Source organism: Drosophila obscura, unplaced genomic scaffold (assembly GCF_018151105.1).
Source record: "Drosophila obscura isolate BZ-5 IFL unplaced genomic scaffold, ASM1815110v1 contig_25, whole genome shotgun sequence".
NCBI classification, from domain to species: domain Eukaryota; kingdom Metazoa; phylum Arthropoda; class Insecta; order Diptera; family Drosophilidae; genus Drosophila; species Drosophila obscura.
The window spans coordinates 1,036,200-1,062,941 of NW_024542812.1; the positions used below are offsets into that span (position 1 = coordinate 1,036,200).

At 41.9% G+C, this 26,742-nt stretch overlaps 2 protein-coding genes across 2 annotated transcripts in view; both read right to left on the reverse strand.

Annotated features, from left to right (window-relative positions):
* Positions 1-7,763: 7,763 nt before the first annotated feature.
* Positions 7,764-10,226, reverse strand: LOC111080959 (cocaine esterase). The gene is made up of 3 exons (XM_022376844.2): positions 9,825-10,226; positions 9,670-9,762; positions 7,764-9,611 (listed from the first exon to the last, which is right to left on the reverse strand). The coding sequence occupies exons 1-3, from the start codon at positions 9,930-9,932 to the stop codon at positions 7,764-7,766; spliced, it is 2,049 nt and encodes a 682-aa protein (XP_022232536.2). The 5' UTR covers positions 9,933-10,226.
* An 8,581-nt stretch (positions 10,227-18,807) lies between these two features.
* Positions 18,808-26,742, reverse strand: part of LOC111080958 (exostosin-1) — a 68,287-nt gene continuing 60,352 nt past the window's right edge. Inside the window, exons 6-10 of the mRNA XM_041594241.1 lie at positions 20,180-20,283; positions 19,962-20,112; positions 19,575-19,898; positions 19,199-19,515; positions 18,808-19,113 (exon numbers count right to left, since the gene is read on the reverse strand). Coding sequence (XP_041450175.1) covers positions 19,005-19,113; positions 19,199-19,515; positions 19,575-19,898; positions 19,962-20,112; positions 20,180-20,283 — 1,005 coding nt within the window. The 3' untranslated portion in view covers positions 18,808-19,004. The remainder of the gene's footprint in view (positions 19,114-19,198; positions 19,516-19,574; positions 19,899-19,961; positions 20,113-20,179; positions 20,284-26,742) is intronic.

Sequence of the window (26,742 nt, forward strand, 5' to 3'; positions counted from 1 at the left end):
ACCGCTCAAGTGGCAGAAAACAGATAAATTCAAATCTGAGATACCAGGCGAACAGAAATCAGCAGAAGGTCGCTGGTTTTTTTTTTTTTCTATTTTTTCTTTTTTTTCTGTTTTTTTTTTGTTTCTCTTTCTCTTTTTTCGATCTAATTTCTCTCATTTTCTGCCTCCACTTTCCACCGCTCAAATGGCAGAAAACCGTTAAATTCAAATCTGAGATACCAGGCGAACAGAAATCAGCAGAAGGTCGCTGGTTTTTTTAATTTCTCGTTTTTTCTTGTTTCTCTTTGTATTTCGTTGCTCTCTTTTTTCGATCTAATTTCTCTCATTTTCTGCCTCCACTTTCCACCGCTCAAGTGGCAGAAAACCGTTAAATTCAAATCTGAGATACCAGGCGAACAGAAATCAGCAGAAGGTCGCTGGTTTTTTTAATTTCTCGTTTTTTCTTGTTTCTCTTTGTATTTCGTTGCTCTCTTTTTTCGATCTAATTTCTCTCATTTTCTGCCTCCACTTTCCACCGCTCAAATGGCAGAAAACCGTTAAATTCAAATCTGAGATACCAGGCGAACAGAAATCAGCAGAAGGTCGCTGGTTTTTTTAATTTCTCGTTTTTTCTTGTTTCTCTTTGTATTTCGTTGCTCTCTTTTTTCGATCTAATTTCTCTCATTTTCTGCCTCCACTTTCCACCGCTAAAGTGGCAGAAAACCGTTAAATTCAAATCTGAGATACCAGGCGAACAGAAATCAGCAGAAGGTCGCTGGTTTTTTTAATTTCTCGTTTTTTCTTGTTTCTCTTTGTATTTCGTTGCTCTCTTTTTTCGATCTAATTTCTCTCATTTTCTGCCTCCACTTTCCACCGCTCAAAGTGGCAGAAAACCGCTAAATTCAAATCTGAGATACCAGGCGAACAGAAATCAGCAGAAGGTCGCTGGTTTTTTTATTATTTCTCGTTTTTTTCTTGTTTTTCTTTGTATTTCGTTGCTCTCTTTTTTCGATCTAATTTCTCTCATTTTCTGCCTCCACTTTCCACCGCTCAAGTGGCAGAAAACCGCTAAATTCAAATCTGAGATACCAGGCGAACAGAAATCAGCAGAAGGTCGCTGGTTTTTTTAATTTCTCGTTTTTTCTTGTTTCTCTTTGTATTTCGTTGCTCTCTTTTTTCGATCTAATTTCTCTCATTTTCTGCCTCCACTTTCCACCGCTCAAATGGCAGAAAACCGTTAAATTCAAATCTGAGATACCAGGCGAACAGAAATCAGCAGAAGGTCGCTGGTTTTTTTAATTTCTCGTTTTTTCTTGTTTCTCTTTGTATTTCGTTGCTCTCTTTTTTCGATCTAATTTCTCTCATTTTCTGCCTCCACTTTCCACCGCTCAAGTGGCAGAAAACCGCTAAATTCAAATCTGAGATACCAGGCGAACAGAAATCAGCAGAAGGTCGCTGGTTTTTTTTTAATTTCTCGTTTTTTCTTGTTTCTCTTTGTATTTCGTTGCTCTCTTTTTTCGATCTAATTTCTCTCATTTTCTGCCTCCACTTTCCACCGCTCAAGTGGCAGAAAACCGCTAAATTCAAATCTGAGATACCAGGCGAACAGAAATCAGCAGAAGGTCGCTGGTTTTTTTAATTTCTCGTTTTTTCTTGTTTCTCTTTGTATTTCGTTGCTCTCTTTTTTCGATCTAATTTCTCTCATTTTCTGCCTCCACTTTCCACCGCTCAAGTGGCAGAAAACCGTTAAATTCAAATCTGAGATACCAGGCGAACAGAAATCAGCAGAAGGTCGCTGTTTTTTTTAATTTCTCGTTTTTTCTTGTTTCTCTTTGTATTTCGTTGCTCTCTTTTTTCGATCTAATTTCTCTCATTTTCTGCCTCCACTTTCCACCGCTCAAATGGCAGAAAACCGTTAAATTCAAATCTGAGATACCAGGCGAACAGAAATCAGCAGAAGGTCGCTGGTTTTTTTTTTAATTTCTCGTTTTTTCTTGTTTCTCTTTGTATTTCGTTGCTCTCTTTTTTCGATCTAATTTCTCTCATTTTCTGCCTCCACTTTCCACCGCTGAAATGGCAGAAAACCGTTAAATTCAAATCTGAGATACCAGGCGAACAGAAATCAGCAGAAGGTCGCTGGTTTTTTAATTTCTCGTATTTTCTTGTTTCTCTTTGTATTTCGTTGCTCTCTTTTTTCGATCTAATTTCTCTCATTTTCTGCCTCCACTTTCCACCGCTCAAGTGGCAGAAAACCGCTAAATTCAAATCTGAGATACCAGGCGAACAGAAATCAGCAGAAGGTCGCTGGTTTTTTTTTATTATTTCTCGTTTTTTCTTGTTTCTCTTTGTATTTCGTTGCTCTCTTTTTTCGATCTAATTTCTCTCATTTTCTGCCTCCACTTTCCACCGCTCAAATGGCAGAAAACCGTTAAATTCAAATCTGAGATACCAGGCGAACAGAAATCAGCAGAAGGTCGCTGGTTTTTTTAATTTCTCGTTTTTTCTTGTTTCTCTTTGTATTTCGTTGCTCTCTTTTTTCGATCTAATTTCTCTCATTTTCTGCCTCCACTTTCCACCGCTCAAGTGGCAGAAAACCGCTAAATTCAAATCTGAGATACCAGGCGAACAGAAATCAGCAGAAGGTCGCTGGTTTTTTTTAATTTCTCGTTTTTTTTTGTTTCTCTTTGTATTTTGTTGCTCTCTTTTTTCGATCTAATTTCTCTCATTTTCTGCCTCCACTTTCCACCGCTCAAGTGGCAGAAAACCGTTAAATTCAAATCTGAGATACCAGGCGAACAGAAATCAGCAGAAGGTCGCTGGTTTTTTTAATTTCTCGTTTTTTCTTGTTTCTCTTTGTATTTCGTTGCTCTCTTTTTTCGATCTAATTTCTCTCATTTTCTGCCTCCACTTTCCACCGCTCAAGTGGCAGAAAACCGTTAAATTCAAATCTAAGCTACCAGGCGAGCAGAAATCAGCAGAAGGTCGCTGGTTTTTTTAATTTCTCGTTTTTTTTTGTTTCTCTTTGTATTTCGTTGCTCTCTTTTTTCGATCTAATTTCTCTCATTTTCTGCCTCCACTTTCCACCGCTAAGTGGCAGAAAACCGCTAAATTCAAATCTGAGATACCAGGCGAACAGAAATCAGCAGAAGGTCGCTGGTTTTTTTTTATTATTTCTCGTTTTTTCTTGTTTCTCTTTGTATTTCGTTGCTCTCTTTTTTCGATCTAATTTCTCTCATTTTCTGCCTCCACTTTCCACCGCTCAAGTGGCAGAAAACCGCTAAATTCAAATCTGAGATACCAGGCGAACAGAAATCAGCAGAAGGTCGCTGGTTTTTTTAATTTCTCGTTTTTTCTTGTTTCTCTTTGTATTTCGTTGCTCTCTTTTTTCGATCTAATTTCTCTCATTTTCTGCCTCCACTTTCCACCGCTGAAATGGCAGAAAACCGTTAAATTCAAATCTGAGATACCAGGCGAACAGAAATCAGCAAAAGGTGGCTGGTTTTTTTAATTTCTCTTTTTTTCTTGTTTCTCTTTGTATTTCGTTGCTCTCTTTTTTCGATCTAATTTCTCTCATTTTCTGCCTCCACTTTCCACCGCTCAAGTGGCAGAAAACCGTTAAATTCAAATCTGAGATACCAGGCGAACAGAAATCAGCAGAAGGTCGCTGGTTTTTTTAATTTCTCGTTTTTTCTTGTTTCTCTTTGTATTTCGTTGCTCTCTTTTTTCGATCTAATTTCTCTCATTTTCTGCCTCCACTTTCCACCGCTCAAGTGGCAGAAAACCGCTAAATTCAAATCTGAGATACCAGGCGAACAGAAATCAGCAGAAGGTCGCTGGTTTTTTTAAATTTCTCGTTTTTTCTTGTTTCTCTTTGTATTTCGTTGCTCTCTTTTTTCGATCTAATTTCTCTCATTTTCTGCCTCCACTTTCCACCGCTCAAGTGGCAGAAAACCGTTAAATTCAAATCTGCGATACCAGGCGAACAGAAATCAGCAAAAGGTGGCTGGTTTTTTTAATTTCTCGTTTTTTCTTGTTTCTCTTTGTATTTCGTTGCTCTCTTTTTTCGATCTAATTTCTCTCATTTTCTGCCTCCACTTTCCACCGCTCAAGTGGCAGAAAACCGTTAAATTCAAATCTGAGATACCAGGCGAACAGAAATCAGCAGAAGGTCGCTGGTTTTTTTTTATTATTTCTCGTTTTTTCTTGTTTCTCTTTGTATTTCGTTGCTCTCTTTTTTCGATCTAATTTCTCTCATTTTCTGCCTCCACTTTCCACCGCTCAAGTGGCAGAAAACCGTTAAATTCAAATCTGAGATACCAGGCGAACAGAAATCAGCAGAAGGTCGCTGGTTTTTTTAATTTCTCGTTTTTTCTTGTTTCTCTTTGTATTTCGTTGCTCTCTTTTTTCGATCTAATTTCTCTCATTTTCTGCCTCCACTTTCCACCGCTCAAGTGGCAGAAAACCGTTAAATTCAAATCTGAGATACCAGGCGAACAGAAATCAGCAGAAGGTCGCTGGTTTTTTTTTTATTATTTCTCGTTTTTTCTTGTTTCTCTTTGTATTTCGTTGCTCTCTTTTTTCGATCTAATTTCTCTCATTTTCTGCCTCCACTTTCCACCGCTCAAGTGGCAGAAAACCGCTAAATTCAAATCTGAGATACCAGGCGAACAGAAATCAGCAGAAGGTCGCTGTTTTTTTTTTATTATTTCTCGTTTTTTCTTGTTTCTCTTTGTATTTCGTTGCTCTCTTTTTTCGATCTAATTTCTCTCATTTTCTGCCTCCACTTTCCACCGCTCAAGTGGCAGAAAACCGCTAAATTCAAATCTGAGATACCAGGCGAACAGAAATCAGCAGAAGGTCGCTGGTTTTTTTTTATTATTTCTCGTTTTTTCTTGTTTCTCTTTGTATTTCGTTGCTCTCTTTTTTCGATCTAATTTCTCTCATTTTCTGCCTCCACTTTCCACCGCTCAAGTGGCAGAAAACCGCTAAATTCAAATCTGAGATACCAGGCGAACAGAAATCAGCAGAAGGTCGCTGGTTTTTTTTTATTATTTCTCGTTTTTTCTTGTTTCTCTTTGTATTTCGTTGCTCTCTTTTTTCGATCTAATTTCTCTCATTTTCTGCCTCCACTTTCCACCGCTCAAGTGGCAGAAAACCGCTAAATTCAAATCTGAGATACCAGGCGAACAGAAATCAGAACAAGGTCGCTGTTTTTTTTATCATTTCTCGTTTTTTCTTGTTTCTCTTTGTATTTCGTTGCACTCTTTTTTCGATCTAATTTCTCTCATTTTTTGCATCCACTTTCCACCGCTCAAATGGCAGAAAACCGTTAAATTCAAATCTGAGATACCAGGCGAACAGAAATCAGCAAAAGGTGGCTGGTTTTTTTAATATCTCTTTTTTTCTTGTTTCTCTTTGTATTTCGTTGCTCTCTTTTTTCGATCTAATTTCTCTAATTTTCTGCCTCCACTTTCCACCGCTCAAATGGCAGAAAACCGTTAAATTCAAATCTGCGATACCAGGCGAACAGAAATCAGCAGAAGGTCGCTGGTTTTTTAATTTCTCGTTTTTTCTTGTTTCTCTTTGTATTTCGTTGCTCTCTTTTTTCGATCTAATTTCTCTCATTTTCTGCATCCACTTTCCACCGCTCAAGTGGCAGAAAACCGCTAAATTCAAATCTGAGATACCAGGCGAACAGAAATCAGCAGAAGGTCGCTGTTTTTTTTATCATTTCTCGTTTTTTCTTGTTTCTCTTTGTATTTCGTTGCTCTCTTTTTTCGATCTAATTTCTCTCATTTTCTGCCTCCAATTTCCACCGCTCAAGTGGCAGAAAACCGTTAAATTCAAATCTGCGATACCAGGCGAACAGAAATCAGCAAAAGGTGGCTGGTTTTTTTAATATCTCTTTTTTTCTTGTTTCTCTTTGTATTTCGTTGCTCTCTTTTTTCGATCTAATTTCTCTAATTTTCTGCCTCCACTTTCCACCGCTCAAATGGCAGAAAACCGTTAAATTCAAATCTGAGATACCAGGCGAACAGAAATCAGCAGAAGGTCGCTGGTTTTTTAATTTCTCGTTTTTTCTTGTTTCTCTTTGTATTTCGTTGCTCTCTTTTTTCGATCTAATTTCTCTCATTTTCTGCCTCCACTTTCCACCGCTCAAGTGGCAGAAAACCGCTAAATTCAAATCTGAGATACCAGGCGAACAGAAATCAGCAGAAGGTCGCTGGTTTTTTAATAATTCTCGTTTTTCTTGTTTCTCTTTGTTTTTGCTTGTTTTTTGAACTAATTTCTCGCATTTTCTGCCTCCACTTTCCACCGCTCGCCCGAACTGCGAAATTTTGAAATACACTTTTAGCATTGTGATATCACAGGAGTCTGGAAACAAAATTTGGTTGCTCTAGCTTTTATAGTCTCTTAGATCTAGGCGCTCATCAAGACGGACAGACAGACAGACGGACAGACGGTTCCCAGGTCTTCTTTGAAATTGCATTTTTTAAATTACATATTGTGCAAATACCGTCGGCCTTCGACTTTGCAACTCTGTCAATAAATTTATATACTGTTTGGTTAGTGTCGATACTTTAAGGGGGGTCTAAAAAATTTGTAAATTTAAAAATAATGTAAAAATTGAAGAAAAATTAAAAAAAAATTAAAAATTTTGGAAAAGTAGAAAAAATTTAATAAATATTAAAAAAAAAACCAAAAAATGTTTTATTGCTCAATGACAAAAGCTGACAGATTTGAAAGGACAAATGTAAATGCTCGCTGACAAAAGCTGACTGATATGAATCGAAAATTTTAAATGCTCGCTGACATAAGCTGCATATGAACGGAAAACTAATGCTCGCTGACAAAAGCTGACTGATATGAAACGAAAAATTCTAATTGCTCGCTGACAGAGCTGACTAATATGAAACGAATATTTATAATTGCTCGCTGACAAAAGCTGAATGATGTGAAATGAAAAATTGGAAATGCTCGCTGGCAAAATCTGACTGATATCAATCCAAAAATTCTAATTGCTCGCTGACAAAAGCTGACTGATATGAAAAGAAAAAAATAAAAGTGCTCGCTGACAAAAGCTGACTGATATGAAACGAAAAATTATAATTGTTCGCTGACAAAAATGTAAAATAAAAGGAAAAATGTAAAAACTAGAATGGAACCAATAAAAAAAACCAATTTTGAAAAACCACCTCAATTTGAGAGAATTGTCAGTCGATATATCGCTTGCAGCACAGCTGTATTGAAAAACAGCTGATATAACGGCATTTCACAGCACTTATTGGCGGCTTGTAATCAGTTCACAATTTCCGTTCAAATTTGAAATTTTATGTTTATTTAATTACTCACAAATATAAACATTGAAAATATAAATGGATGGACTACAGGCTAAGATTTGTTGGTTGCTTTTAGAACTTATCACAAGTCAACTGGTATTGCCAGTTCTTAACAGCCACATTCGGCTCGAATTTGCTGGCGACAGGATCCAGCAGTTCCTCAACAGTCCCACCTCCAGTTGGAGCTCCAGCTCTTCCGGCTGCTCCTGCTCCTCCAGCAGCGGGGGCAGTTTTGAAATCGTACGGCTGCAATTGTCTGGGACGTCGGCCGCGTTGATTGAGAGGCTGCGGCTGTTCCCTGCGCTCGCGTTCAGCTTCGCCCTCGCCTCGCTCCCGTTTCGTTGCACGACCACCTTTGCGCCAGGACTCGACACTGGCAATGCCCGATGTCGTCTGTCCATCCTTTCTACCGCCAAAGATGGTCGCCCAACGAAACCACTTGTGTCATAAGCAATAGCAGTCCGACGCCGACGATGCGTTTCGTCGTCGCAGAGTATCCGGATTGCGTTTCAGCAGATAGACGCAGAGACAGAGGCAGGCCAGGAGCAGACAGACCAGACCCAACATCGCATAGAAGCCCTGCCGATAGCGCGCTGCATCGGCGTGGGCCTCCAAGAGACGCACCCTCTGGCCCAGTGCCCCGCCGCGGAATTCATTGTCCTTTTCCAGGGGCAGCAGCACCTGCCAGAACCCATAGACGCGCTGCAAATGATTGGCAAACCCGGAGTCCTGTTGGTTGCTGGCCGTGTAGGAGTTGGAGGCGCCTGCTCTGTACGTGTCGTGGCGATTCGTTCGTGACAGGCTGCGATCGATGCCCGCTGCCGTTTCGCCTCTCAGAAGCTTGTCGATTTCGGCCTCGTCCAAGCCTCCGGACTGGATGGGCTTCGCCTGTTGCTCGCCCAGGCTGTAGATGAAGGGACTCTGGCTAGTGTACGGCAGCCATGCATCGTAGATTCTGCCTGGCGTGGGATTTCCGCTCTTAACGAAGTTGGCAAAGGCTCCCCTCAGCTTCCGGCAGAGCTGCTCCTCCTCGCCACTGAAGCGACGTCGAGCTATCTGCTGGAACAGACTCGGCCCCAGGAGCAGCGGCAGGTCGGAGCTGTGCGAGGCTCCTGCAAAGAGATTCTTTCTGCCCCGCATGTCCATCGAATGCGCCTGGTCGAAGACATACGCGTAGCTGGTGGAACCATTAAGCATGTCCAGCAGACGGAAGAATGGCAGCTCGTAGAGGGACTCCGACAGCAATCGCTGCATCCCATTCAACAGCTGGATGACACTTCCTCCCCTCTCGGGCACGCCGTTGAAGTAACGCCACTTAATGGCTGCCAGCTGGGAGCCGCTGTCCTCGCCCCCCGCCTCCAGAGAGCGCAGCACATTGGGCATCACAGTGTGATTGATGTACTCCTGCAGTGCCAGTTGTCCCTCTCGGGCCACATCCAGCCAGTAGTCCTGCAGGAAGGCGCCCTCATTCGAGGTGATTCCCAGCAGCACGGGAGGCAGCGTCTGATTACGAAGTCGCTCCTCCAATCCCCTCCACAGGATCACACCGAGCTGATAGCTGCCGTTGCCATGGTTGTAGACACTCTCGTAGGCTCGCAGCAAATCCTCCTGGCTCGTTCGCCTCAAGCAGCCCAGCAGCTGCCGGCGCTGGGCTTCCTCGAACTGGCAACCCAGCTTCTGGATCAGCACCCGGCCCGTCTCCACAATGCGCTGATCGTGGCCCGAGCCCAAGGAACGCAGCACGGGACCGGGTGACATGAGCACCAATTGCTTCACCAGATTGGACTCTTCCAGGGCACTGGCCAGAACCAGAGCTGCTCCTCCACTGCCATGGCCCAGCAGGGTGATCTGATCCGGATTGCCACCGAACGCATCGGCGTTCCTCTGAGCCCACCTGATGGCCATCCTCACATCGGTGAGTCCATAGTTGCCAGGCAGCTGGCGATGCCCCTCGCCCAGTCCCAGCCAGCCGTAGATGTTGTTCCGATACTGGACACCAATCACGACGATTCCCTCGCCGGCCAAGTCCAGGCCATTGATGCGGTTCCTCGGCCAATCGTAGGCAAACTCCTCGCCCGTGATGATCACCACTATGGGCAGTTTTCCATACCGCAGCCCAGTCTCCGGTGTCCAAATGTTCAAGTACAGGCAATCCTCATCCGTTGGTGCGGCCCTGGGCATGCCTGCTCCCTCCGAGCTCTCATCGTAGATGGTGTTGGAGAGTTGCGGGCAAGTGGGCCGCATGGCCATTGCCTGGAGAGTGCGATTCCAGTTGAGGCTCGGTTTGGCGGGCTTTAAGGGGAATTCAAACAATTAAATCCATTAAAATTAAATTAGTTTTCGCATTTACCGCAAAACGGAGTTCGGCCACAGGTGGCTGGGCATAGGGGATTCCCAGAAAGGCATACACAGCGCTACGTGTCCCATCCGGAAAGACCTTGAGCTGAAAAACGATGGATCTGTCAATGTCCCACTTCACAGTTGATCGCTTCCGCCTTTACTCACGCCAATAAGATCACCCTGCTCCAGCTTTATGTGGGTTTGCTGGGCCGCAACGGCATCAAGGAGGAGGAGCAGCAGCAGGAGGCAATGAATCCTTAATGTGTTCCGCATGATTGCAGCGAGCACTTTTTAGCTTTCACTTGTGGCACAACACTTTTGCATAGTTCATGGCGCATTTAAGCGCATTTATTAATTATGTCGCTTTATGTTTTATGAAAATATTTAAATGTTTCGTTTGGGAATATTTTGTTCACACACCGACGCTGGAATTTGTTCGCTCGACGCTTAAATGGAAACTGAGCGGCAAAAAAAAAAGAATCCATCCACCATGCCATGCCATGGAAAAAGTTTTGTGCTAACCAAAAAATTTCTGCTAGAATTATTTCAATGGGTTTTCTGGTGTCATTACAGCTGCCGCACCAAATCATTCATGCATCCATAGATCACAACAAGTGAACAGCGACACCACCACACAACAACAGAAACAGAAACAGCAGCAACAATACCCTCCCCTCCTCTCGTATGGTTGGTATGGGTATGCATGTGGCAGGGCCGGGAGGGAGTAGTGTCATGGTTACGTTACGGCTCCACTCGTACTTGAATATGGAGCTGGAGCCTAAACCAAAAATGTATCCCCCTACCATACCATCGAATGAGTCGTCGCTGCGAGGGCTGATTCTGCTATTACAGATTAAATATTGACTGCCAAGTGGTAGAAATATTGTTGATAAATTCTTCAGAATAACTTTTTGATCTGTAAGATATACGAGAATTCTTTACACCACCTAAAAACAGGCAAACATTAACTGGGAATATATTCTTGACTGTTCTCGATTGTTAATATTTCCTTCTTCAACTGCTTTGCCAGCCCACACAGTCCACGAAACTTCTCGTTCCGCCCTCGCTCTTGTTTTTCATTGAGTTCGACTTTCGAACTGTAGTCGTACTATTAATGTCCAACACAACACAAATGTTTGAGGGCTTCCCAGCCCCGGCATTCCCGGTTGGCAGATGAAGTTCTCGCATTTCTCGTATTGCTGCCTCTGCCTCTGCAGCAGCTAATTTTCCATTAATGGTGGAGCAATTCCAGCTCTGTTCTGTTCTGGTCTGCTCTGGTCTGGTCCACTATGGTGGCTGCTTTTGGTGGTGGATTCTCGAATGTGGCCCGACCGAAGCGACTCTGTGCGCCGAGGCGGAGTTCCGGTCGCTGGAGTTTAGCGGCCGATCATTTGTGTAGCAGTGCTCATAATTAACATCAATGTAGTCATGACTCTGAGGCTATTCCAGCATCTGCTGGAATTACCACCATCCGCCTCCCCTCCTACCACCAGCGCATTTATGTATCTATTTTAATTAGTTTAAAATATAATTTTGTTTTTGACCTACGCGGACTACCAGCAGCGACCATCCGCACCGAACAGCAGCGGGTCGCGCCTCTGTCAGAAGCCAATCCGCCATTTACCCCTATATCCTTTATCCAACATTCTGTTGCCAGAGCGATGTGCATAATTTCCAGTTAATTACGGGGCTGCAAAATGCACATTTAAATGGTCGCTCCACCGTGGCCCCATACTGCCGTATCCATCTGCTGCTGCCTCTGCCCGGCCTGTTCGCCTTTGGCGGCTTAATCAATTTATGTTTGCCCATGTGTGGGGGCGGGCGGGGCGGTTCAGTGCGGTTCTGGGCAGGTCGATGTTCAATTATAACAAATGGCAGTGACGGCCTACTTTGGTCATTGTTTTTGTCCCTGCATGTTGGCCATAAACAAATTAACGTTGCTGCTGGCGGCCCATAAAAACACCGTCAAAGGCTGATGGACCGCGGGCAGAATACTCGGTCATCTTTGGTCAGAGTGGTTGGTTATTAAATTATGTGCTACCCGAATATACATAGACATGTATTCTCTCTACTATTAATATCAAGTGAACAATAACACAGTAAGCCTCAATCAGCATTGCAGGACCCATACAAGCCTTTACTGCCCTTAACTGGTCGATCTTCATATGCTTTCCACCAAATGTCTGCATTTTGCCACAGACTCCATATTTGTCTCCAATAATCGAATATGTTAAATGTAATTCCCCTGTGCTAGCAAATTAATAAATTTTGACGCTTCGGTGCATTTTTGTGTCGGTTCGTGCAGCGTTCAGAGGGAGGGTCCTGGTACATGACAGTATTTAATTACAGCACCGATATGCGAGAACAATGACTGCATAAATAGTATGTCATCGATACAGGCGTATCCTCTCCTTGATTGATTCGCTTAAATCACTCCTTCAAGTGGCTTTCTTGTGGAATATCTGATCAATTGAAACTCAAACCATCCTTATCCATCGCTCTTTTAATGGGTACTTTTTCACTCAGTGAAGGAGTTGTAACTCTTCAGAAAGTTGTTCCTACATGAAAAATTTCTATAAATTGAATGAAAATTGGAAAACTCTTTCACAATCTCAAACGTAGCTCTGGCAGCTTTAAAGTAATCAAAAATTGGTTAATTTCTAAAATAGGGAATGCATTTTTGGTGTATTTTTTTCTTTGGGCAGCACACACTGGCGGTCGCCTGCTTCCGCCATGTTGAACCCCGTTGACACTGTCAAGGTTTTTGGGTGCTTTTTTGGGGAGCAGGCCCCTTTGTAGGATGGTTGATGCATTGTGGGGTGCAGAGCGAAACTCACAACGGGACAGGCAAACAAAACAACCGCCAGAGTACTCTCCAGTCTACGCCGTACCACTTCCCCGTACTCCTTACTATGTATTTCACATATGGTTTCCAGTTTTATTTCGCGCTACAATATTTTGCATTAATTAGAAAGTGGGCCATGTTCAAGCATGTTCACTGCCTACTACCCACACCCCACAGCCCCTCCCCCTTTTACATGCTCGAGTCCGTTAAGTGCTGCTCGCAACTTGTGTGTGTGGCGTGGTTGCAGGCATAAACAAAATGGCTGCCACTGCCGCTGCTGACATTCGCGTTTGCCTTCGCGCTGTTTTCCTGCAGAAAAGAACCGTTAAATAAGGCTTAAAGCAGCACAAAAAACAAAACAGCAAAAAAACAAAACACAACGAAAAGCCACAAGAACCGCAACAAGTTTTGTGCATTGTTTTGTTAAATACTAAAGGCACAACTGCTGGCCCGACTCGTCTCCTTTGCTGTTGTTTCTGCTAATTATGTTATTACAGCAGCAGGCACCCGCATCCGTGGCACTGCAACTAGTAAAAAAACCCAAGCAGATCAGACTTAGAACTGTGTCCAGTTGCCCAAATTATACATACATACATTTGTGAGTATTTTGCATTAGCTGATTAAATATATACATGCTACACCGACCATGTTTGTTCCTTTCATATATTTATGTAGATCCTTCTTTTTGTAGGCCATCACCTCAATTATCCAGCTTAAAATCTTTTTAAGCGTAGTTCCCATAAATTTAAATCTCATTAGTACTTGGCTGCAGCCGCCCACTCTTTGTGTTGGTTGGTTAGAGGGTGAAATCATACATTAATTTTAATTTATTGACAATTAACCACACAAATAAAGTCACCAGATTTAATAAATACATAGTTTATAAAGATGAATCCTTTGATTGCATATGCATATTTAATCAAATTAATGCCGCTCGTCCCTGATTGAATATCCTAATGAGAGTAAATCAACCCGCTGGAATGAATTGGGTAATAAAAAACCATTTGAAAAATATGTCAGCAATCCTTGCTAATTGCTATACGATTTCCTGTCTATGCAAGAATTCAGCCAATATGTGCAAAAAACATCAGGGACATGCCATTGCCATACTGGGATATGAATCAGTTGCAGGAGGCACACAAATGGATGCAGCAGCCACAGATGCCATGGAAACCATCCAGCCCCGGAGGAGTGCATTTCTCTGTCCTCACAGCTTCATCATCTCTGGGTTGGCCCCTGGCACAGAAATGTAAACTTTCCCAGGCATTTCATATGCGGAGAGCAGGGCATAATCGAAACGGCAGCACCAACAGCAACAGCAACAAGCAATTGGCTTTTACTGGAATGAAATTTAATAAAGAAGTTTTCAATATGCTTTGGCAATATGTAAACAATAAACTCGCTCAAAAAAAAAAACATCATAAATATTTTCATTACAAAAATGAAACAAAAGCCAAAAACTTTCGTCGACTTGGGAGGCTTTGGAGCACAGAGTGTCCTCGTTTCTGCACATATAGAAAGCTTCTTGTTACATATTGTTGCATTGTGGCAGTGTGTACTGCAGCTGCCAGGCTCAGCACTCACAAAATATTTGTATAAATTGTTTTGAAAATTGTGTTTCCATTTAAATTCTCTTTGCGTTTCGCAATAAATGTTGCAATGACAGCCTGTGGTCTTTGCCACGAATTTCTGACGAATTTATTGAAGCTATCGCAAAAAAAGTTGCAACGAAAGTTTAACGTTGAAACAATATGCAGCCGCCTTTGGTCAACAGCAGCAGCAGCTTGCCCCGACACTTAGAACAGAGGAAATTCAAATTTTGTTCACAATTTCTGGAAATTGAAATCTTTATTTTGTTAATGCCCTGGCAGGTCCTGACTGCAGTCAGTTTGTAGTTTATTTGTTTATTATTTCTGAATTTCTTGTCGCTGGATAGCTGAGCTCCCAAAGGGTTGAAGCACTCACTTCTTTTGCGAAGCGTACCCTTTGATTAGGAATTTCTGCCTGCTAAATCACATAGTACTAAAATACTATATATACTTGCTCTTGCTATATGTATACGAGTCCCGTGTATAACAAAACAAACTTTATGGAAAACTAAACCACGGGGTGGAAGCAGCCAGGGGAGAAAACTATTTCCTGTTAGTTAAGAAAACTACACAGAAAAATGGATACGCATTTTACGGCAATGAAATTTTGTGCTCGCTCAAAAGTTGCTCGCTAATTCTGTTGGGTTGGCAAACTTTCGTTGGCCAACTTTGTGCTCAAGGTGTCGGGAGTGGCAGCATTCCAGTGAGTACGTCACGGGCGGGGCGGGGCGGGGCTTCTGAAGCTTGTCATATAGAAAACACATTAGTTGCTTAATTGAGCGACATTTAGACGGGGGGAGAGAGAGAGAAATAGAGATAGATAGTGTGAAAGTAAAGGATAACAAGGTTGAGTTTCATTTAAATTTTTATTCAAAAATCACATTTGTTCTTTGCCATAAATACGTAGGTAGATATATTATATACACATATATATGTATGTATGTATGTATTTTTATATATATTTCCGCTGCGATGCTTTGCCAATATTATATGGTAGGTATATGCTGATAGGATTTCCCTTCTCGTTATGTAATTTACATTAATTCATGTGTGTGTTTGGTTGTGTTTCTGTATGGGTGTGGCTGTGGCTGGGTTTGTGGCTTTGAAGCTTTAACAATCTTCACTAGGCAATAGGTTTAAGCACATTTATTATACATAAACATATGTATTTACTCATTTATGTCTTGCATGCTTTCATTTAAGTCGAAGGCATCAATATTGTTTTGTTTTTATTTCCTGTACAAATAGAAGACAAATCGTTGCACATACTAAGAGAGTCTCATCTCAAATGTGAACTTACATAAACAAAAACAAAATTTAATTAATTTACACTCGATAATCGCCAGCAGCGCATTTAAACTGATTTAATTTAAATAATGGCATTGATGGGTCGCCAATGGACTCTGGGATGGGGGAATGTTGAGGATGTATGGGTATCATTCTTAAGCTCAGATATGTGTTCATTGAGGCAATGCAATGCCTGCGAAGATATATACGTATGTAGGACCTCAGCTGATTGCTCTTCTACGAAACGATATTGGGGATATAATTATATTTACGTATACTTCTAACAAAGGGAATTTAGTTCAGTTCATATCATTGCTCGTTTCCATTGCCCTTCATTTTCTTACTTTATTGTCAGTTCTGTCATGCCCAAGGCCTTGCAATGCAAATCAAAATGCGGATATTCTGCTCGTGGCAAGGCTAGATTATTTATCGATTAGTTCGCCAGGAGTTTCATTTAATCTTCAAATTTGTTTACAGAAGCCTACATTTGAGGGCTCTGCAGGGAGAGGGCTGAAAAATACATTCGCTTTATTTGAGTGGACAGCTTTTTTGAATAGGAAATTCGTCATTTCTTTTCCAATTTCATAAAGCGATTGCCTGCAACGACCGACTGCTCCAAATGTACCCATTCAAATGGTCATTAACGTTACGAACTCTCCTCCTCTGCTTCACTCTCTCTCTTTCTCTCTCTGCCGTCTCTTTATTCCCATGCCTGCGGAAATCTGCATATGAAGAGCCCAACGAAACAAAAAGAGGAACTTTTTTCATACGAGTGTTATTGAAAAACACATGGGATTCTTTTTGTCCGCAGTTAAATGCTGCAAAATAATTGATTATGCACAATTATCCTCATAACATATACATACATATGTGTGGGAAAATTCGTAAATTGAACGAACAATGGAAAGGGGAGAGGGGCGGATGATTGGTGGAGGGAATGGACAGGGCCACGATATATGTATGCATGTATTTATCCTATTAGTGGGGAAGCCATGCATAGTCCGATCAATCGTATCACAACATTCATGTTCGTATTTCCATTTCCTTTTGGGTTTAAGTTTAATGTTTTTATGCAATAAGTTTGATTACCGTTCCGTTGGCTTTAATTACTTTTATTTACGTTAATTGTATTTTTATTAATAGACGCCTTTTTTCAATGGTTTTTAGTTGCTGTTGGCCTTTTTCTCAGTTTTTTATTTATGTTTTCTTTTTTTTTTTTTAGTTTGGTTTTGTTTCTTTGTGTGGGCGGGGCGGGTCGTGGAGCCTTTTTTGAAGATTTTTGGTCAAGTGTTTTTTTGTCTTGGTTTTTAGGTTTATTTTTCGTCACCAAAGTTTCGTTTTGATTTCGTATTATAGTTTTTAAATTTGTATAAAAAGTGCAGAGTTGTCTGTTGTTCTGTGTGTTTGCTGTTGTGTCAAATACAAAAATTCACAAATACAATTATACAATTATACATACATATACGAGTTGTAATACAAATACATGTGTATGTGTGTTACAGGCAGATACAAAAAATAAAACACACCCGTACAAAAGTTCTGGATTTCCCTTCAGTTCCACATTTTGTGCTGTGTATGCCACACATACATTTCTGTATGTGTCTGATTGTGTGGGTGTATTTATGCATGCACGTGGGTGTATCCTTCTTCGCCTTGGGCCCACTCTCACACACACTTATTTCAGTATGCATACAGACAAATATCTGGTTCTGGCATATATTCGTTTATCTGGCATTTCTGAGTATTATTGTTATTCGTAGTCAACGGCAAAAATGTTTGATTTATGTGCATGCGGATAGGGAACATTTCATTGCATTTGTCGTCTCCGCCTGCCTGACTGTCTCTCTGTCTGTTTCTGACATGCACAAACACACGCATAAATGTACATCCATAGATACAGTGACATATGTATAGTACATACATATTGCCGATAAGCATATTTGACTGATAAATGCTAAACAATTTTGCTGTTTGGCAGTCAAGAGTTTTGCGAGTTTTGGGCAACATTCTATTATATTTTGGCATTTTATGTACGATTTTTCGTTTCAATTTAGTGCGAAGAACCAGCTCAGCAGCTCAAAGATGCATGGGGGGGACATTTATTCAGAGTGTGTATTAGCGAGTCAAGCAAGTACGATAGATATTAATGTGAATAGAAAACAGAACAAGTGGGTAGAAGTTGTTTGCTATAGGTCCTACTGCCTGGAACTGGTTCATTCGAAATTCAAAATGAATTTATTTCAAATAATTGCCCACCGAATTGTAGTACTCATCTCATGCCCAACTCAACTCGTTTTGATATGTTGCAGCTATATTTTTTTGTCTGGATTTTTTCTTGCACTCCACTCCGATTATAATTATTGCCCTGCGCACTTAAAAAGTGGAAATAGAAAATGGAAATAAAATGAAAATTTAATTAAAAGAAAAAAAAAACAAAAAACTGTACAAATTGTTCAGCTGCAATTGTGTATATTTGTGTTAAAAAATATGTTTATATATTGTAGATAGGGATATACTTTTGATATAGTATAGATTGGCTTAAACTAACAGAATCTCTCGTCTCGTCTCGTCTGATCTCATCTGATATGCGAGTGGGTTTAAAAAAATTGATTGCCTCTTGATAGCAGTGATTCACATCAATAAATGGCCACGAATTATAAACTAAAAGCTGAGTTGTCCAAAGTAAGAAATTGCACATAACAAAGTGGAAATGAAAAAGCTATTCAAAATATCTTAAACTTAATATTGCTAAAAAGTAGTAATACATACATACATATGTATAGTAGGAGTACGAATAATTGATTTGGTACTCCTCCTGCTCCTCCTCTGGCTTTTGTGCACACTTGGCTGAATGGCTGCTCATAATAGTTGATATTGAATTTACATTGGATTTTGGATACTATATTCATTAAGGAATTTGGATGGAGCCTCGAGTTTGCAACTGAAACTAAAACTGGAGACACATTTACATGGATAATCCCTAGCTATAGCTATAGCTATACGTACGTACAGAGAGTGGCAACAACGCGACAATACAAACATTTACATACAAATAGAAAAACTCAACGCGCACACGGTACAAAAAAAGTCGGCTACTTACGCAACTATACATACAGATAGATAGATATACACATATACAGATACAGATACAGATACATATAGAGTTATACACATAATACACATATAGAAAAAGTTCTTGTCTAGCAGTTTTGGCTAATTTGAAATTAGCGACAAAAATGATGGCAATATCGACTGCTATTTGCTACGTCTCCTTCTGTGGCAGCTGCACAACTACATAGCTATTCGTATCGTATTTAGAGTCCTATAATATATACACACACTGCTGTTGCATAACTGCAGCGTCGAATGCTTACATCGATGTACACAAAAAGCGTACATTTACAATACATACTCGTACACACTGCTGCTGCTGCGGATCCTAACTAACTCGTCTCGTCTCTCGTTTCGCTACTAATAATAATTAACATAGTTTCTTGCATACAGCATTAATTTCTTCTAAATGGCTATGAGTGTGTGTATGTGTGTGTGTTACTGTGTATGTGTGTGGTGTATATGTATTCAGTACTATTAACGCTTGTAGCTATTGCCAGAATTCACATAACGCTAGCTGCCAACCAACTCAATCTGGCGATATTTTTTGCGCAAATTTGAAACTGGATCACGATACAGCATGGGATCCATACGCAAATTGGAACGTATCAGCGGCATATAGCTAGAAATAATACAAAAAATATAAAAAAAACAATTCAACATTAACATGAGTTTGCTTGATCCATGGGTCATCTGCTGTAACTCACCCAAAGACCGCTGCAAAGGTATTCAGACAGCTTTGGCGCTGTATAAAATGATCTGGATCATTCCAGGGTGAACGGCCCGTCTCCCTATCCTTGTAGCCCTTGCGCTGCGTCACTTTAATCGGCGGTTTTCTGGTCACATGCGAGACCAGCAGGTTCATTAGGATATCCTCACAGTTGGAGGACTGCTGTACAGTCTTTAGTAGCAGCAACGACAGCCAGTTGGTGTACAAGTAGTTGTAGTAGCGGTGGTAGAAGGCCGCCCCCGTCAGCACAATCGAGTAGTAGTTCGTCCACTTGGACGTGTAACCCCAAGCGTTCTGCAATCGATGGATTGATGAAACGCGTTCATTGCACACCAATGAGTGCGTTGACTCACCTTGGAATCATCCCAGAAGTGCGCCCTAGCCGGATAGCCCACAATGCGCTCCGGGAAATCCCGCCACACGGTGTAGGCAAAGTCCAGTTCATCCGTGTTGAGTATGGCATCCTCGTCCAGCGACAGAACAGCGTCTGTTTGAATCTCATCGTAGGGCACGAATCGTTGTGATATGCTCGGTCGTTCCTCAGTCGTTTGGCCCGTCGGCCCGGCGCCACTCCGACTGTTTCCCCCCAGGGCAACCACATGCAGGGGTATGTGATAGGTTGGGGGCCAACGTTTCTTCAATGGCAACGGGCGGTCAGCCGCCCACAGCACAAGAATCTGAGCAGAAGATATCGGATATGCGTGAAGATCAATCTGGGGATTTGCACTGGAATTACTTACACGATCCACAAATTGGCTCTTCGTTATGGTCTTGACCAGCTTGTAGAGGGCCGCATTTGGGCCCATGGCTGCTCCAATTTGCACGTAAATGACGGCCGTGTAATTGTGCCGCGGCTCCGCTCCCATCGAATTGAGCATAAAAGGCATGAATCTGTGGATTATCGAAAGCGGGTTAAGCAAGGATATGTATGTAAATGTGGGCATAAGGAATGGCTTACCTTGAACTGTCGGCGAAGGTGGGCAGCGTGAGCAGGGCGCCGGGTGAGCTGTTCCACACCAGACTGCTGCGCACCGGATAGTCCGGCAAGCGTTCGCGAATGATCTGCAAGAGAGAGAGAGAGAGAGAGAGAGAGAGATTGGGAGAGTGGATGAGCTAATGGCTGTTTAATGGCTTCTCGATATGCCCAAGTGATGATTGCCAATTGATTGCCTAATGAGGAGTGGCAAAGGCAACAGACAGAAGGCAGGAGGCAGGAAGGTGCACAGGCAGAGTGGAGTGCACTCCATGTGAGGGGGCAAATTGCGTTTTGAATAGTCCCCCCACCCTTCCCCCCTCCCCTATCGACTGCCAAGCCCAAATGACTCTATTCCTCCTCTGTTTGTCTATGTCAGTCTGGCGGTCTGTTGGTCTGTCGGTCTGTCGGTCTGTCCTGTGGTCCCCACTTGAGTGCGATAATTCAATGGGCCTGTGAGCTGTTGCCTAATTTTCCGCTTGGTCAGATGGTGGGTCTCCGCGTCCTTATTCTCACTCAGATATACTATAGATGTGTATGGCGGAGGCGTTTCCACAGCTTCCGCTGCGCAACGGAAGGAACACGGCAACCTCGTTGGGCGGAAGTTCGTTCGCCACTCATCATCAAGTGCTCGACCAAGAAGGGCGCAGTGCTGCGGAGGAGCTCCGAGGGAGTGCCAATCTCTCCCCAAGCATCCATCGCGTGTCATTAATGGCGCGTTAATTTGTCGCTCAATGCGCGGCTACGCCTTAAAGTATGCCATGCCAAATTAGTTATGCACAGGAGCCAGCCGCAAGTCGAAGTCGCATTCCCTCTTCTACGTCTGTATTGGCTTTGGCTTTCGCTTTGGCTTTCCTGTGGCCGGGGTTGAATGGAATTATAATTGCAAAGCCTGACCCAAAACTAAGAGGTTACCTTCAACACCAGGCTTCCCCCAACCCCTGCTGGCAACGAGGGAAGTGTTATGCAAAGGACCTACTCATGGGTCTTTCGGCGGAGTTTATCCTCCGTTCTTAGCTTCTACAGCCCCGCGGAAATCATAAAAAACTGGCCAGTGGTTGCCGCTGATTACAGATTAAATGAGATTTAGCTGCTACATAAAGTTGTACTAAATTGTAAGTTAACTTTAACAAGCACATGAGAAACTGGTCCTTCTTTATAATTTATGGGTCTAAGGGTCATTAGTTTAGTTGTTTCCTTCGCCCTCGCTTCAGTTTTCTTTTTTTTTTTCGATTTTTTTCTGCTTGTTTGCATTCATCAGCTGCCACATAACTCAGCCGCTCTGCTGTGCCTCGGCTCGTTAGACACATTCCACAGCCCACAGCCCACATTCCACGCTGCACCTTCCGATGGAGCAATGCCGCTGCTGCCGCTGCTGCAGCAAACAAATTCAACTGGAATGTCGGGACGGGGCTGACGATCCCTCGAATGGCTCCTTGTCTGGCTGGGGCGCGTGTCTCAAGTGCCTGCTTTACATTTTGTAATTATAATTCCTTCTTTGGCGCATCGCTATTTTATCTACTTGCAGCAGGGTATAATGATTTGTAAATGTGTAAAGAAGGAGACCCCCACCCGCCCATTGAGTAAAGGTTTCGCGGTGAACTATGGGACTTTTGCTAATGGGACATGTGAACAGTCCATGTCCCCTAGTGGAAGCCTTGATCGCACCTTTTGAGGGTATCTAAATCTTCGGTTTCTCTTTCCTCTTACTGCCGTGCAACCTTCTTCTCCTCTTTGAAAACGCTCTCTCCCTCAGTATCTTTTTTTTTTTTTTGCATAGAAAACGCCCAACTAGCGCGAGGAGCGTGGCGCGTGTTTATTTAGCGTTTCCTCTCGCGCCAAGTGCGTTTGTGTGTGTGTGTGTGTGTGTGTGTGTCCCCTGTCATGTAGGCATCTGTGTTTGCCAGTCTGCGACATAATTAAGTAAATCTCTTGCTGTTGACGTTGCAGCATAATTGAGAGCGCAAGGGAGAAGGAAATGGCCGCCTGCCTATGATTCAATTATGCGCATTGCCTATGTGTGCATATTTACATACATATGTACATATGTGAGCGTGTGCGTGTGTAGGCCTGGCCCAGACGGTAGGGAGCCTGTCCCCCATCTGTCTGTCTCTTTTGGCCACATTTTAATTAGCCAACAAAGTGGATTTAATTGACTTTAAGCCGGCCGCCCCAGCACAGGGAGAATATCTGAGTTGGCCAACGCATGACGTCTGGCAAATATTTACCCGATTTGCCTCATGCATCTGTCATGAGCATTTCTTTACCACTAGTTTCCCCCCAATTCTCCTCTAAACTAAACCCAATTTGGATGCCAGCCAGCAGACTTATCGCAGCTGCAACAGAGCACCAGGCAGGCACCAGTGCTTTTGGCACTACTTAACGAGAGCCAAGGAGTGATATGTATGTACATATGTATATACATATGTACATACATGTGTATATACATATGTATATACATACATACATGTGTATGCATAGAGTGAGAGTGCCACCCACAGGAATTGAGCCAAAATTTCATATCCGTTTCGCATCAGCGGTGCTGCAGCGGTGTGAATGTGTAGTTGAGTGACGATTAAGTTGCAGGTACATACATAAATACACACATATGTATGTACCATATGCTTGTAGCTCTTTGGCACCCAGAGTACCCAATGGAGCGGATAATGTAAGCCACATAAAACAGGTGGATGCATCCAACCACACTCCTTTATCCCTCTTCGATTGAGAGCCTTGGGGGCTGAAAAATGCCTTAAAGTTTTCACAGAATTTATACTGTTCTTCGACCCGAAGAAATTAAATATCCCCTCCCTCCCTCCCTTCCTCTGCCGAGAGTTCTTTTGAGCAGACATGTACACACATACATACATATGTACGCATACTTATTCATGCTCGTGTTACAGAAACTTGCTGGAAATTAATTGCATGCGAAAGCAGAGAACTTCTTTTGCCAAGCTGTCTTCCACTCTTTCTGGCTCCCACTCGTTTATGCGCAGGCAGTTTTCTTGATCAGGGTTTTTTCCATTGCTGCAATGCAATTTTAATTAAATCGCCTTCAGCATCAGGCACCTACGACACGGACTAGGTAATAGCAATCGAGCAATCGAATTGGGTGAAAAGGGACACTTGTAAAGGTACGTTGCAGATTGTTTGTTTGTTTGATTTTTTGTCTTAAAATTAATGCGGTTTAGAGAAACAGATTTAGCAAATTACTATCCGACGCTCTTCTTTGAAGATGTTTCGAATGGTTTTTCGCAAACGGAGAATGAGTTCAGCTTCTATTTCGAAAATGTTGCCATCTCCCCATGGTAATACGAGTATCAGCTATTTTTCTTAGCATACTTTTCGGGTAAAGCGACTTGCCACTAGCATGTGAGTGGCTGTTTGTGTGTGGGTGTGTGCTGCAACAGCAGCTGCATACATAAAATACTCCCTCTTAGCCAGGCCAAAAGCTACACTCAGTGGCACCCAAAACACTTCAAAGCAAGTGGAGGACATGCAGGAAGGCTGAGGGTTCGGTAGAAGACAAACATGAAATTAACTTATGCAAGTAGCAAAAGAGAGACAGAGAATGAGAGTTGGAGAGACAGAGAGCGAGAACGGATGTAAAAATGATATGCAAATGCTTTCCACTAACTTTTCCCCATACAACTTTATTTGCTTAAAAATTACGAGACGTTAAACTTGTCGACGAAGAATCTGCAGCAGAACATGCAAATGAAAAAAAAGGACTGAAAGAAAGGCTTGGCAGATCGTTCGTATAAGCCGGATAACTCCAATCGAATAAAAGATGGTAGGACTGTTGTACTATATACCGACAGGAGTATAGGCACAAATAAACCAATAGAATTTTTAAGATTTGTGCTCAATCATTTTTATCTATGACAAAAAAATGAACATAGCTTTGGATATCGACTCGAATGTTGTTATTGAACATAGTATATATAATATTTAATGTTTTTAATGCTTTATTCTCTATGCAAAAGTATGTGTATAGTACCAGAAAAACTATTCGCACGACCACATGGCGTATGCGCAACAAGTGTTGACCATCATCCATCAATTCCATTAGGAAACTCCACAAAACTGTTGGTAATTAAAAATCAAATCCAAAAAGCCACAAAAATAAGAAGAAATACAAAGCAAATCATATTTCTATAGAATATAAAAAAATATATCTACAATAAAGAAACGCGTTCCACAACAACAAAACAAAAGAGCAAATACTTTACATACGGCCCCCCCCCCCCCCCCCCCGCCCCCCCCCCCCCCCCCGGCCCCCCCCCCCCCGCCCGCCCCCCCCCCGGGGGGAGGGGCCCACCATGTATATACATATTTTTGGGAAACAGCTACAAATTTGCTAACCAAAAGGCAAACTCAGTTTGTTTTTTAATTTTGTTTTAATTGTTCGTGTTTCTTTTGTGGCACATTTTGTTCTCTTTTTTATTTCAGACTTGTTTTTATTTCACAAATTAAACGATTTGAAATTTTTGTGCGAATGTTAATTAACTGGCAGTTGTGCTGTCGAAAGCATGAGTGGCGGGGCGGGTGCTGGATTATAATGAAGTTCATTGTATCATATATGTACGTATGTGTGGACCTATAGATTAAAGTGCTATTTATAGAGTAAAGTTAAGCGGTTTATCTATGAATAATTCCCGAAAATAAATTATAAAAATAAATAAAAACTTTTCAAACTGATTTTATCCTTTTGATTTTTAACATTGGCACCTTGCAAGGTTCTCCACTCGTTTTTTCTTACACCTCATCACAATATTCTTGATAGTCGCTTTTCTTTTTTTTTGGGTCTTTCATCGTTCATTCATCTTATAGCGTCATTTGCCATGACTTCAAGAAACTTTAAGCTGACGATGATGTCATTATTGTTGGCAAACTTCGTTTGTCGTTGTCGTCGCTCCGAACAGCGAAAATAATGAACAGAAGCAGCAGCAGAGGCAGCAGCAACTGCGCCAGGGAGTTGTGAAGCGGCTTTGACAAATTCGTTAAACAACCGAAAATAAAATCAAACAAAATAAAATAAAAAATATGTACAAAGAATACGTACAGCACAGGCAAACAAGTTTAGACTACACAGCGAAAGAGCGAAAAAGCGAGCGATAGATGGGCAAATATAAAGAGGAAGAGGGAGAGGGAGAGGGAGAGAAGGTAGACTTAAATTTGTTTTTCTGTTTGTGAAAATATTTTGCATATACATACATACATATGTACATACGTATGTATGTACGAGTAGTTGTGCACTGTATTTCTGTATTTCGAACATTGAAAGGTGCAGGGGGGTGACAGGTGACACACCAATAGAGACAGCCTGCAGATAAAAAGTATGGCAAGCAAATGTAACAAAACGCAAATAAAGGCAAATAAATACTGAATAAATATTTATGCTAAAAGTTGGCTCAAATCAACAACCAAACAGCCCCCCGGGGAGACCTTCTCTCTGTTTATTTATTTGTCGTTGTTTCTTTTTTTGTTTTATCAAAAGTCATTCGGAATCAAAGTGAGAAAGAAATACATATTTCATACCCCCTGTACAACGGCTCTACTAATTGCTATTGATGTGCGTTTAACTCTTTAAGAGTCTGCACTAACAAAGTTTTGTGTGTGAAAGTTGTGGAAAATGAGAAGGAAGCAGGGCTTTTAAGGTGCTTTCCGCTTTACCGAAGGAGTCTTAGCTCAAAAGTAAAGTTTTGTTTGTGAAGGGTACCCACTCGAAACTATTGATGGGTTTTAACGAGGATGTTTATATACATAACTAAAGCTGTATGTCCCTTGGGCCAATTATTGCAGGTTACAGGTAAAAAGTTGAACACGAAACACGAAGCTTTAAAAAAAAGGAAAAGTCTGTTTTCTCATTAAATAATTCAATTAGGGGATGCTCCAATTTTCCACATGAGACTTTGTAATGAAAAGTTGCGTTTTACAAGCTCATTTTCCCCACAGGGCACTGGAATAATTCTTATCAATTTGTAATCGTAAAGCCCCCCCCACCCTCCATAATTCATCAAGCGACAAATTGATGTAGCAAAAGAGAAATATGTACTCCGCAATGGAATGGAGAAATCCGAATGCCAAGACAGAACACGCGGAAAGCGAAACAAAAAGCGAGTCGCCAAGAATGCCTAGAGAGGAAAAACAGAAAAGCAGAAGCAGAGGAAGAAAAACAATTTAGCATCGGTTTAGGTTCTGGCGCTCGTTTTTCGGGCACACAATTGGGCACGTTAATTAAACCTAATTAGCTCTCAAAAGCGCTGGCGAATCATAAGTAGCATAAGCCGAAAAGATGGGAGTATCGAAGCATTAAAGAAATACTCAAACTCAAACTTATTCAAATGCGAACGAAACGATGGACAAACGGAAGGAAGGCGGTGAAGGCGACGGCATGACTAAAAATAATTTGGTGACGTCACCGAGAAGGGGCTGCTTTTTGGAGGTCAGTGTACATATGTGCACATGCATATAACCCTCTTAGTCGCGCGTATTTCTTTCTCACTCTGGGAATGTTGTTGCCATTCCGTTTAAGCTTAGATGAC

What these genes read in the sequence shown, in the direction of transcription:
- LOC111080959 (XM_022376844.2), bottom strand. Translation starts at nt 9,932, where the DNA reads ATGCGGAACACATTAAGGATTCATTGCCTCCTGCTGCTGCTCCTCCTC. An exon ending in AGCAGGGTGATCTTATTGGC is followed by an intron (nt 9,763 to 9,824) that starts GTGAGTAAAGGC and finishes ATCGTTTTTCAG; the next exon opens with CTCAAGGTCTTTCCGGATGG. An exon ending in TGGCCGAACTCCGTTTTGCG is followed by an intron (nt 9,612 to 9,669) that starts GTAAATGCGAAA and finishes TTCCCCTTAAAG; the next exon opens with CCCGCCAAACCGAGCCTCAA.